The sequence below is a fragment of the Pollachius pollachius genome, assembly GCF_949987615.1.
Source record: "Pollachius pollachius genome assembly, chromosome: 20".
Classification (NCBI taxonomy): Eukaryota; Metazoa; Chordata; class Actinopteri; order Gadiformes; family Gadidae; genus Pollachius; species Pollachius pollachius.
The window spans coordinates 3,589,599-3,602,583 of NC_136953.1; the positions used below are offsets into that span (position 1 = coordinate 3,589,599).

General features: G+C 43.3%; 2 protein-coding genes across 5 annotated transcripts in view; one reads left to right on the forward strand and one right to left on the reverse strand.

Annotated features, from left to right (window-relative positions):
• The window catches only part of pde5ab (phosphodiesterase 5A, cGMP-specific, b), a 56,583-nt gene extending 54,260 nt beyond the window's left edge, over positions 1–2,323 (forward strand). For all 4 annotated transcript variants that reach the window (XM_079758481.1, XM_079758482.1, XM_079758479.1 and 1 more), the window contains exon 22: positions 562–2,323. In XM_079758481.1, the coding sequence (XP_079614607.1) occupies positions 562–681 (120 nt within the window). In that variant the 3' untranslated portion in view covers positions 682–2,323. The remainder of the gene's footprint in view (positions 1–561) is intronic.
• Positions 2,324–2,642: 319 nt separating this feature from the next.
• On the reverse strand, positions 2,643–6,042 carry mad2l1 (MAD2 mitotic arrest deficient-like 1 (yeast)). Its single transcript, XM_079758200.1, has 5 exons — positions 5,904–6,042; positions 5,327–5,473; positions 4,823–4,943; positions 3,870–3,973; positions 2,643–3,238 (listed from the first exon to the last, which is right to left on the reverse strand). Exons 1-5 carry the CDS (start codon positions 5,965–5,967, stop codon positions 3,066–3,068), a joined length of 609 nt encoding a protein of 202 aa, XP_079614326.1. The 5' UTR covers positions 5,968–6,042; the 3' UTR covers positions 2,643–3,065.
• Positions 6,043–12,985: the final 6,943 nt, after the last annotated feature.

The following is a 12,985-nucleotide window of genomic DNA, read 5'->3' on the forward strand; positions in this document are numbered from 1 at the left end:
TTTGGTTTAGATTCTCTGACACTCTTTGAAGGTAGAAGTTAACTCTTATCTCGTTCTCTTCTTTCTCTGTCTGTCTCTCGCCCTCCTCTGTCTCTGTCTGTGACTCTCGCCCTCCTCTGTCTCTGTCTGTCTCTCGCCCTCCTCTGTCTCTGTCTGACTCTCGCCCTCCTCTGTCTCTCGCCCTCCTCTGTCTCTGTCTGTGACTCTCGCCCTCCTCTGTCTCTGTCTGTCTCTCGCCCTCCTCTGTCTCTCGCCCTCCTCTGTCTCTGTCTATGTCTCTCGCTCTCCTCCATCTTTCTGTCTCTCACTCTCCTCTGTCTCTGTCTATGTCTCTCGCTCTCCTCCATCTTTCTGTCTCTTGCTCTCCTCTGTCTCTCTATCTCTCTCGCTGTCCTCCATCTTTCTTTCTCTCACTCTCCTCTGTCTCTGTCTATGTCTCTCGCTCTCCTCCATCTTTCTGTCTCTTGCTCTCCTCTGTCTCTCTATCTCTCTCGCTGTCCTCCATCTTTCTTTCTCTCACTCTCCTCTGTCTCTGTCTATGTCTCTGACCTCCTTGTCCAGACGCTGGCCGGTATGTCGGAGCACTGTTCCCCTCTGCTGGACGGCTGCCAGCAGAACAGGCAGCGTTGGAAGCGTTTGGCGGAGCAGTGTGAGAAGGGCGGAGTCAATGGCCTGGAATGAGAAGCGTTAACCCCGCCCCCAGACCCAAACCACTCCCCTTCAACCACCACTTGTCATAGTTTTCAACTCGCTGTCAACCGCCAGAGACAATGTCAGCACTAAAGCTATATTTATTACTGCAGCATTTGTTATTAACAAAAAATATATATTGTTTTGTTTTTGTTTTTACATTTTTTGCACAAAGTTGATTTACAAACTCATCACAGATTTTTAAACACTTTTACCAAGACAATGTCATTACGCAATAGGACTACAGAATATTCCGGAAGAAGCAGTAGCAGAGCTCCAGAACCAATATGTAACCAGAATCTCTAGAACCAGTAACAGTGAATGACTAGGCTTGTAATGTACACAGTGTAACAGTTTCATGACATATCTAAAGGTTCATAGGGCTTTGGTTAACAACTTGAAGGCCAACCACACGCTGAGATCGAACCACAGGAAAAGCGCCATACTGCTTTTTACTGCCTGAAATGACTGCCTGCTGATTTGGTAGATGACATCACTGTTACGCGGCTCAAACGTAACAAAGAAATGGGGCAGGAGACAGTGTGACAATCCACGTTAACATCACCTGGCACCAATTTCAGAGGATCTCTTTCAGTTATCTCTGGTGCCATCCCTGAGGTTTTAGTTTGGTAAATGGTTACTCAACATAAGCACACATCATAACAGTTTGGCTCTTTTATAATGTTCACATTATTCTTCAATATTACGTATTTATTTTTCTTTTGATATATATTTATTAGAGTTTCCGCTATTCTATGGTCATCCTCTTGTTACGAACATGTGAGTCTTCAAAGGAATTGCAGGTTATAAATTAATTCCTGGCTCTGAGTTTGTTTAGGACAAACATTGTCGGCAACCCCCAAGAAATATACTGTATGATTGGTTTTTAAATTGTATTATGTTTTGTTTTGTTGTTGCAAAATGTCAAAGGCCAAAGACTAGGTCTGTAATTGAAGTGGGCCTAGAATCTTCCACTGCCTCCTCTTGAAGGAATGCTTGCTACCAAGGTACCATTTCATGAGTCAAAACTCACAATTCAGATGCTAAGATAATAACACAACCCATCATCAGTACTCTGTTGATTAGCGATTGACCACTGTCAATCACTTAACCACCGTCTTCATTCTCTAAATAAAAGGTTGAGAGCCCGTTCAACACATTTTCTAATTAGCCAAAACCTAATGGACAAATATCCAATAAGTGACAAAGTCAAACTCTGCGATAAGAACGTAAAAGAACATGTGACCTATCACTGGACCATCACACTGCCTGTGTCCATAATTGTTTTGTCAATTGAGGCAAATGAGAAATTAATTAGAAGAAAAAAAACTTGGCATGTTTATTCAACACTACAGACGGCGGTGGTTTAGGAATCTGTAATTTCGTAGCTCAGTTATTTCACTTATATCTAACCGTTTCCTGTTTTTTCCTACACATGTACTCAATACTCACAATAAACAGTTTGATAAGAGCACCATATTTACATTAACTTACATTAGCTACAGAGCCTTCCCTCACACCTCTTTTATATATTTGTACTGTCTTCTTCGCTAAATACTTGCTCAGATATCAACTGACACTGGCGGCATTTAGGAATTGGAACTTTTACTTTCTCTGGGAATGTAAACTCCTGTGCCTGATCATTCGAAAATAAAAGTAGGCATTGTTTTTAATTACTTTGACCCCAACTCTTCTTCAAATATAAGAAAAGACAAATATTTTTAACATTAGGTGAATTGTACATTATTTCTGAAATGACAAAGAAAACTGAATTAAAATACTTGTTATAAATCCAACTTAATCATATTCATAGTAACATAATTTGTGCATAGTTCTAGTAACGTCAACGTCATTAACGTACAGCCATTCATTTTTGTGATTTGCTGCCCTCTTTTGGTCAGGCGAATTACTACAACCGAATCACCCATTGAAGAATAAATCGTGAATGAAGGAATAAACTACCTTTATTAGACAGAAAAAATCAACCACAAAAAGCCACCGGCTAAAACATAGGCTTGTGAGGAAAAAAAAAAAAGTCCAACACAGGTATATCGACTATATAATATTGCTATAATATTTACATCAACTTTGAGGCACTGGTTCAGCCACTACAACTCAAAGAAGCACATCTTGGGAAACAAAACAAAAATAAGACAAAGCTACGATTTTCTAAAGACAATAATGACAGTAGCAGGACAACATAGATATATGGGCAGACAATGAAGATAAGACATACATAAAGGCAGTGTAAAAATATCTCTAGGAGGTCATCCTCCAAACGGTAGACGACTAGCGAGTATATAACAGCTTATACAGAGGGGGGAACGTGTGAGAAAAGAGCAGGGGGAGGGAAAGCGACAGGGGGGAGGGTTTAGTTAGGCAGAGTCTGTCCTCTTGTAGGCTACCATGCTGTTGACCTTATGGATGGACGTAGTGAAGGAGCGAAGGCGAACCTCCTCCGATTGGTCTATGATCTGGGGCCCTGACTCCTCCCACTTCTCGGGCACCATCAGGTCTTTGTCTGTGTAGACCAACAGGTCGAAAGCACCTGAAAACAGGGTGGTTTGAGGTTACCGACAAGTACATAGACCCCCCCCCCCCCATCTCCATTAACCAAAGAAAACAGGCGGCTTCTCTTTTCTTCTTTACATCTCAACCACTACCCTGCCCCTTTCTTGGCTAAATCATTCAGGAGGATATGTTTTGAAGCGCATTAGTAATCGCAGCTCGGGTAACTGATTTTAATATCATGCCTTTTTGGGTTGCCGTATGTAATTGTATATAGTGCGGCATGTTTCCTATTTTCAGCCATCTATTAAAGTTGTGATATCATTCCACCAGGTTGGCACGCCCACTTGGGATGTCACTAGGGCACAGGGAAAGTCAGATTTTCAAACGGCTTGTAATGGCTAATCACAATCACACCTGGTGGCATGATATCACCCCTTAAACACTAATGCTAATGTTACAAAGAGACACGGCCATCCTGGATGCGATCTTTGAAAGGTGTTGCCATTCAGAAATCCTCAAAAAGAGGGATACACACGTTTTTTCCTGTTTACCAAGACATCTAAGTGCCTAAAAAAAAGTGACCGGGTGTGGGAGACTGTAGGGTAGATCCGATGGCCGGTGTGAATACAATGTAAATAAGTTAACAGTTAATCAGAAGAGGTTCTCACAGGCGGTCTCCAGCAGGGGCAGGAAGGTGACAGTGGCGGTGATCTGGCGGATCACGGAGCGGATCTCATCCTGGATGGTCTTGATGGACTTCTCCCTGGGAGCGCTGCGCACAGGGAGAGGAAGAACAGGTGAGGACGCCGATAATGGTGGGAATAGGGGCCATAGGATTGTTCTCGATGCTTTGCTTGCTACAGTATGACACACCACCTACACCCCTCTTAAGGGCTGATTATGGTCCCACGTTCACACAACGCAATGACCACGCAGACACTTCGCCGTGAACCTCTATGGTTCTGCGTCGGGTATAAGTAAGCGGACCAATCCTTGCTGCTGCGTCGCCACGACGGAGGGTTGCTTGCAGTGGACGCAAGGAGGGTCCACAAGGACCTAAGGAGTCCGTAACCCCCTTGCGTTGCGTGAACATGGGACCATAATCAGACCTTTACGCACTTATTGTATGTATAACATCCTTAAAGATAGTACTTAGAATCGTGTAGCATCTTATCCTAGCTATCTTTGTTTTGTACGGGGAATGGGTTAACCTAACGATTGTTAGTGCTTGGCACTTCTGGTTCTATGAACATCCTTACTATACCGACAGCAATATATTGTTTCTCTTCTTCTGACAAATGTACTTATTGTAAGTCGCTTTGGATAAAAGCATCTGCTTAATGCCCTAAATGTTAATGTAATCTTTGAAATAAGCAGGTCAAAAGGTGACAACTATTTGTTTCACTGATGAAGAAGATAGATTCCACTTATAATTATAAGCTTCTTTTTTAAAAAATTCTTACATGTATTATAGAGTTGTGGTTAATGGCTTCGCTTTCTTCCAATATTGGTAATGAAGTTCCCCATAGTACCTTTCCGATTGTTTGAGTGTCATTTCAAATAACAAATGGGCGCCCAGCTACACAGCGTGATCACAGTCCGTCTACCACATCCACCTCACCTGATCTCCTTGGCTGACTTGTCGCACTCGATGTCGAACTGCCACCTCTCCAGCACCTCGTTGGTCTCTAGGCACGTGATGACGAGCACCAGCTTCTGCACCGTGCAGTCAAACAGCCACTCTGAACACACACACAACATAGGCCGCACATCAGAATCACTTTTATTGTATTATACAAGTACACGAGTACAATTCTGAGGCTTGGTTCCTCAACACCCACATAGCAGCAGCATCACAAGATAAAGACAATAAAGATAGGGGAAAATAAAAAATAAGTAGCAGCATAGATCACAATAATAATAAAACAAACTAAGGCAGTGGTAATAAGTAATAATAAGTAATGTAGTGTAGTAAAGTGCAGAGTAAAAAACAACAGCGTACGGAAGAAGTTATATATAGTTTGTACAACAACACAACGTTAATCATGGACCCTTTTGGGATTAAACCCGACCAGGACCACCCGACCGGGTCCAGGACCACCTTGGATGTATCAGAGTATGGTACCTTTGAGTTGAGCCACGACCTTGGTAAGGTAGTCCTTGAGCTTGCCGTCGGTGGTGAGCTGCAGGCTCATGTCGTACTGGGTGACCCGTGTGAAGCTCTCCGGGGGGTAGATGCCCCTCTGGTACAGGATGCTGTTGATGCCGAAGGCTGCGGAGGTGAACCATTATCAAGTATTAAGTATCAATGTTTTATCCTTTTTATTGCAGAATGAGATAGACAGGAAGGTATGGGCGAGAATGGGGAAGACATGCGAATAGGTCCACGGGCAGGAATCGTGCAGGAATATAACCCGGGTCGCTGCAGTCAGGGCCCCGAGTTGTAGTTTTTATGATGGAACAAAAAGCAGGCGGAGTCATTATATCTGGACTACAACCAACTCCTATCATAACCTTAAAGATGGCGTGGGGTTCTGCACACATTTAACGTGGTTGTTACGATGTTGTTATTCGTTTTAAACACCAAGTAAGTGGTAAGTGGATACCGCAATTGGCCTGGAAAGGTCTGAGGCCCTACTCCGCCATGCACGCCTTTCTTCTACAAGCAAGAGCTAAATAGACATATCGGGGTTTATACTTACAGAAAAACTCCGCAACCAGCTCGGCACTGCCTTTCAGGGTGATACCTTTCAACGTGCTCGTCATTTTCCCAATAAATTCGGGTTAATTCGTAGTAATCGTATGCCTTTTTCTCTCCTCGTCACCGAATCCAGACAAGACTACCCGCCGCAGTGTTTGAATCTATCGACATCGCTGCGCATGCGCTACTGGACGCATAGTTGATGACGCACTGAAGTTGCACTTGCAGTTGATGGACTGTAGAGGGGGCAGCATTCCATCAAAAGAATGCAGTGGAAGATTCGAGGCAAACATTATAGACCTGTTTTGCAACAGCAAACAAAACAAAATGCAAAAATAAAATAAATAAATAAATAAATAAATAAAGGCAAATCATATAGTATATCTCTCGGTGTTGCCAACAATGTTTATCCTAAACAAACTCAGAGCCAGGAATTCAGATTCAACCTGCAATTCCCTTTGAAGACTAACGTGTTCGCAACAAGAGGATGACCTGAACAATAGCGGAAACTATAATAAATATATATCAAAGAAAAATAAATACACAATAATAAGGAATAATGTGAACATTATAAAAGAGCCAAACTATTGTTTGTTTGTTTATTGTCTGCTGTTGTGTACTTATGTTGAGTTACCATTTACCAGACTAAAACATCAGGGATGGCACCAGCCAAATAGATATAAATGATTGCTATGATGTCCTTCCTTTCCGTCGATGAAGCGGTTTGTCCAGCTAGCAAAACATACCACAAACAAAGTACATCACTGACTATTTTTATTATTTTCATTATTTCACCAGGAGAAGCAAACCTAACTCTGAATTGTAAAGGGGCAACATCACTTGAGGAAAATTAGTGGTAATGTTTGACTGAATAATGTCTAATTAACTAGGACACAATACAAATTGTGGCACATGATATGATAAACAAAGCATGGAATGTACGTGCCTCGACAATAACAGAATATATAGACTCTGTAGTGACATCCGCCATCTTCGTGAACACACACACACACACACACACACACACACACACACACACACACACACACACACAGACACACACACACACACACACTCACTGCCAATACATATGCACAAGTGCACACTTGTGTGGTCCATTATTTGTATTTTTTTGTTTTTTTATATTTTGCATTACTCTGTTATCTGTTATTTGCACTATCCTCTTTGCTGTTGCAACCCATCTCCCCACTGTGCTTTTAATAAAGGATTATCTTATTTTATCTTATCTTATAAGCACGGTAGGCCTACTCTGTAAGTATGAGCTAGTTATTATTTTCCACTGATTCCTCAATGTGATCAAAGAAGAAGACAAGTAAAAATAAAAGCCTATCTAACATGTATTTCTAATATGGGCAAAATAAACTAATGTTTTCATGTTAAGCATGAACCTACAAACTTCTCTCTCTCTCTCTCTCTCTCTCTCTGTTGTGTTGTATGGCAGGATGGAGGGTTTTCACTTCAAACCCATCCACCCATCCACCCATCCACCCACCCCTCGCCCCTGGAAGTCAAGCAAGGATGTACAATATGACATCATCCCTGCGGTATATTATATTCTATTAAATGATCATTTTCTTGTCTCATGGTCGTTGAAAGGTACTTTCCCTACCACAGACTTACCACACGTTTAATCATCTGGTTCCTATAAGTTAGCAACTACTTTGTAGACAAGGAAACCCCCACGTGCACACCCGCAAGCACGCACGCATGTGCACGCACACACACACACACACACACACACACACAAACACACAGGCAAATAATAGAACACCAGCACTGCAGGATTCTGGCTCTTGTCGGAACTCAAGAAGGCCTGGGGAAGTTCCATCCAGGATGAGATCCAGGACCTTCCAGAAGAGGTGACGGTAAGAGGGAGGGAGAGGTAGTCGTGCACACAAATGTCTTTGGCAACAATACAGGGCATTTACTGCACAGACATTTTTATTCTTGTTTGTTTATGATTATTGGGTCTTTATTCTGACTTTATTTGGATAGGAATACTAGAGTCTGTCTATCTTAGCCAAGGGGGTAGGATAGTGTAGTTTAGTGAGGAGTGTAGGCCAGGGCGTCTGACTCCAAGGGGAAAGGTTCTGGGTTCAATCCCTAAGATCTACCTGTAGGCATCCTTGAGCAGAGGATGCCTAGGCAAGTATCTGAATTCACTTTAAGTCACTTTGGATAAAATTTTCTGCTCATTGAATGAGTAGCAGTAATAATTTTCCCCTTGTGAATAATACATTCTTATCTTAATAATATCATAAAATTAGACCAGCATTTGTAAACCAACACTTTATATGACAATGCTACTTTATGCATGTTTTTTATTCATCTTTTAACATATGTTAACTATAGGTTAGCCTATAGTTAACCTTTCATCTTTGTTTTTATAGGCCACTACACTTGATGAAAGCACTCAGTGTAATGCACACGCTCAAGGCTTTTTAAACACAGGAAATAGTAACCCAGAACACAGGAAGTGGTCATTCCAGTCTGCTCTCGTGCACACATGGGACTACAGGGCCAGCCATGTGTTGTAATAACTACAGTTCTAAGTTGTGACCCAGGGTCCCCAGTGTGTGAAACCCAACTGGATGTCATTTGGGTGAGCCTGTAACGGGCTGAAGTGACGAGCGGGGCTGTAGATTTACATCCACCAGACCTCAACCCCTCGATTCAAATTTCATGAGGCAAGTACGTGGTGATTGGAATAATGCCCTTTCTCTTGCTCCCTCCCTCTCTCATTCTCTCGCCCTCTGTCTTTTTCTCTGTGTGTGTTATGAATCTCTCTCTCTCTCTCTCTCTCTCTCTCTCTCTCTCTCTCTCTCTCTCTCTCTCTCTCGCTCGCTCTCCCTTTCGCTGTATCCCTACATTTATCAGTCTTTTTTCTTCAAGTTTCGCCTTTATCATTCTTTTCCCCTTCCTTTTCATTCTTCTCATCTGTGTCTCTTTCTTCTCCCTCTATTCTTCTTTCTTTCTTTTCCTTTTCCCTTTCTCGTTCTCTGTCTTTTCCTCTCTCGTTCTCTGTCTCTCCCTCTCCCCCCGCCCTCTCTCTCAGACCGTCTGTCTCCAATCATCAAACATACAGTACATCTTTTCTGGCCGGGGCTGGCTGTTAACAGGACTCTGAAACATATTATTTAACTCTGTTTTAAGAAGAGCTCTCCCTATGTTATGTTTACGATAGGACTCGGTCCCCATCGCATGGCGTAAACCATTTTCAGATGTTGGTCTGGCTTTCATCAGAGAGCTTGTTGTACACTAGCCAAACTCTATGAACTCTACAAAATATACAGATATATGGATGGATAGATAGACATGGATAGGTAGATAGACACACAGATAGATAGAGTTATAGATAGATACATGTGTAGCTGCCAGACAGACAGATAGATTAATTGGTAGACAGAGAAACAGATAAGCAGTCAAGAGAGAGAGACAGAAAGTTGCACGCACGTAGCGTGCAAGGTTCAGCGCAAGGTTCAGCCTTCCAGCGACGATATCATCACATTCTTGCTCTACTTGGAAGCTGATTGGCTGACACCAGAGGGCGTGTGTGTGTCCTGTACTGTAGATTACTGTAGCACCGGCTGGCGTCACGTTGGAAACAGCTGGAATAGGTCCACCACCGCCTACCGCTCGCAACAGCACATAGTTCTCAGTTGACGCAGTCGATCTTGTGTGCACGAATGACTTCCCTGGGCCTGTGTGTTAGTTGTGTGTGTGTGTGTGTGTGTGTGTGTGTGTGCACGTGTGTGTGTGTGTGTTTGTGTGTGTGTGTGTGTGTGTGTGTGTGTGTGCACGTGTGTGTGTGTGTGTTTGTGTGTGTGTGTGTGTGTGTGTGTGTGGGTGTGTGTGTGGGTGCGTGAGTGTGTGTGGGATCCTCGGGACGCCCTATAAAAGCGTAGGTGTCGACATGATTGCTGTCACGCACGCAGTGTGTCGATCCAAAGAGCGCGGGCTCACCACCCTCTTTGCGTCATACATCATAATAACTCTCACCCTCCCAGACCCCCCCCTCCCCCCGCCCTGTTTGGCATCCTCATCTGTGTGTCATCAAGCGCTGGGATCCTAATGGAAGTGCGTCAAAGTCTCTGTCCAAACATACGAGACACATACAGGCCCCGGTGCTAGATAAATGACCTCGCTACATAAACACTCCCTAATTGAACACACACACACACACACACACACACACACACACACACACACACACACACACACACACACCCATCTCTGTACATCAATATAATAGGATTTTACCTTTTAAGGACTTTACGGACGGTGAGGTTTTACACTTTTGAGGGAAGGAACAACTTTTGAAGGCGAAGTCGTGTGTTCGTTTTAGGGCGTTTTTTGACCTGATGGTGTGGGGAATGGTCGGCGTGGGCCTCTCTGTCAGCAGCGCGACCCCCCGTACGTGAAGTGCTCCATGCCAGAGATGTGACCACAGGTCAGGGAGTTGCGTCTACGCTGCTACATATAGTGTAAGCAGCAGCGTAGACCGTAGCTTCACACCGCTTTAGCCACCAAGACTGTTCAACGTAGTACAACAATAAGTATCATTTTGGCTGGAATTAAAGCCAAAATGAATGAATAAATCTACATTTAATATTTTAAGGTAATCACACTCAGTATGGCGGTTTAGTAACTTTAAAGCATATTAGCAGTATTAGCATAATACGGCATTATAAGCATAATATAGCATGATAGACAGATAGATTTTTTATTTTATTTATTATTAGCAGTGGTTAAATTGGGCCGGTGCCTGCTTGTAGTCAGTTACCTACCGAAATGTCACATACAATTAAATGAAAGTGATGCTTTTGAAAACATGAAATAAAATAACGGTTTTTGAAATGCCATGTCTATTTTGTCTCAGCGGAGCAGAGATGAGCACAATCGGAACACGGCTGTATTCTTGCTCAGCTGCTTCTCGTTTTCAGTCGACCATCGCGCACAGGGAGCATAGCCCCGGACCCCCGTTGGGAAAGCCCCCCCACATAACAAATCCCAATTTAACCCCTGATTATTTGCAACAACCATAAAGAACATTGTGTGGCTATCTGGTAAATCTCTCATGATAAGTACTTTCGACCGCCGCTGTTAAATTGTCCCTTTCCCGAACGTTGGTAGAAACTCCTGGTCCCTCCGTTCAATCTCTTCCTTTGTTTTTCTCCTCTCCTTTGAGCGTTGAATCATCCATTTGCAAGCAATTTATCTCGGAGCCATTTCACACGTTTGCACATATTTCAAGGAGTATATTCCTTCCTGCCGCTTCCATCATGAAGTCCTACACCTGTGACCCCCTACCCCCATACCCCTCCTCCCGCTTCTGCAGGTGGTCTCCTCACAGCCATTCCCGGGTTGTATCCGGTCCCGGGGGGGGGGTCTGACCCTTCCCTTCCTGTCCCATGCAGAGGAGCACCCTCTGCGCAGCCCGCAGTGGAAGAGGAGTCCACCGACAGCTGTCTTTCATTTTACAGTATATGTGGTTGTGTTTATTTTGGATGTGCGTTTGTGTGTGTCAGTGTATTTGTGTGTGTGTCTGTGTGTGTGTGTGTGTGTGTGTGTGTGTGTGTGTGTGTGTGTATGTGTGTGTGTGTGTCAACATCTGGTAATGGGTATGTGTGTGTGCTGCATGCAATTTGTGTGTCCCCGCATGCCGACATGCGTGTGTGTATGTTTTATGTATGTGTGTGTGCGTGTGAGCGGGTATGTTTGGTACACTTGTTTAAACGCAAGAGAAACGCTAATGAGAGAATGGTGTGTGTGTGTGTGTGTGTGTGTGTGTGCGTGTGTGTGTGTGTGTATGTGTGTGTGTGTGTGTGTTTGTGTGTGTGTGTGTGAAAATCAATAGTGTGTATCGCCACACATGCTGATGTTTTGTGTGGGTGAGTGTGTGTTTTGTACCAATGTTTACCAGAGAGCGTCTGAGATCTTTCGGTATTGCAGCTAAACTCTGGTCCACTTCTGAATGAGACGTGGACGGTTTTGTTCCTCTGGTGAACTGAGAGAGAGAGGTATTTGTTCAACTCCTACAGCTGCCCTATGGACAGTGTTCATGTGTCCTGCCTATGCACACGCGTTCTGTTGCTTTCTACCACTTTATATTAAGGTGCACATATTGACTATTGACTAGTTGCTTAGTGGCATGCATGGTAGTAGCATATTGGCTCTTTATTAGTAATTATAAAGCACTTATTAATGACATTAATGCTGTTCACTATGAGTTTCCCTCAATAGCCTCCTAATTACTGCTTATTGATAGTAAGTAAGGAGGTTATTGTACATGAATAACGATCTTAACATGCTTTGAGTTTTGTGTTTTGTTACATGAGAACAGACCATATTTATTAAGCATTATTAAGGGAGAAGTGTTACCTCCCTCTTTAAAAACACATACTGAATTGTGTGTGTGTGTGTGTGTGTGTGTGTGTGTGTGTATGTGTGTGTGTGTGTGTGTGTGTGTGTGTGTGTGTGTGTGTGTGTGTGTGTGTGGATTCAATGATGCTGTTGACGATTGCCCTAAATATTTGAATACCCCTGACACGATGAGGATCTCTTGGGATAAGTAGTGAGGAGGTGTGTGTGTGTGTGTGTGTGTGTGTGTGTGTGTGTGTGTGTGTGTGTGTGTGTGTGTGTGTGTGTGTGAAGGTCTCTGTGTTTGAATCTTTTTGATAGATATGAGCTTGTTCTGTGGTTCTGGCCCATCTGCCCCTCTTCTCATTCCTGTGGTTTTGGGCAAACACCGGGGCACACACAAATAATCACACATGCACACATACACACACACATATTAATTTACACACATGCATAAATACACACTCACTTGCTGACAAGCACACATACATGCATATTAATTGACACCTACATAAACACACAAACACACACACTAATACATATAGTGCACATGCACAAACACACAAGCACACACACTTATGCTCATGTATAAACAAACACAAACACACACATAAACACACGCGCACACCCAGCTGGTTGTGATTTGCAGGGCTGCAGGTCTGTTATCAACAGTGTTGTGCGCTCATTGTTTAACAGGGAGCT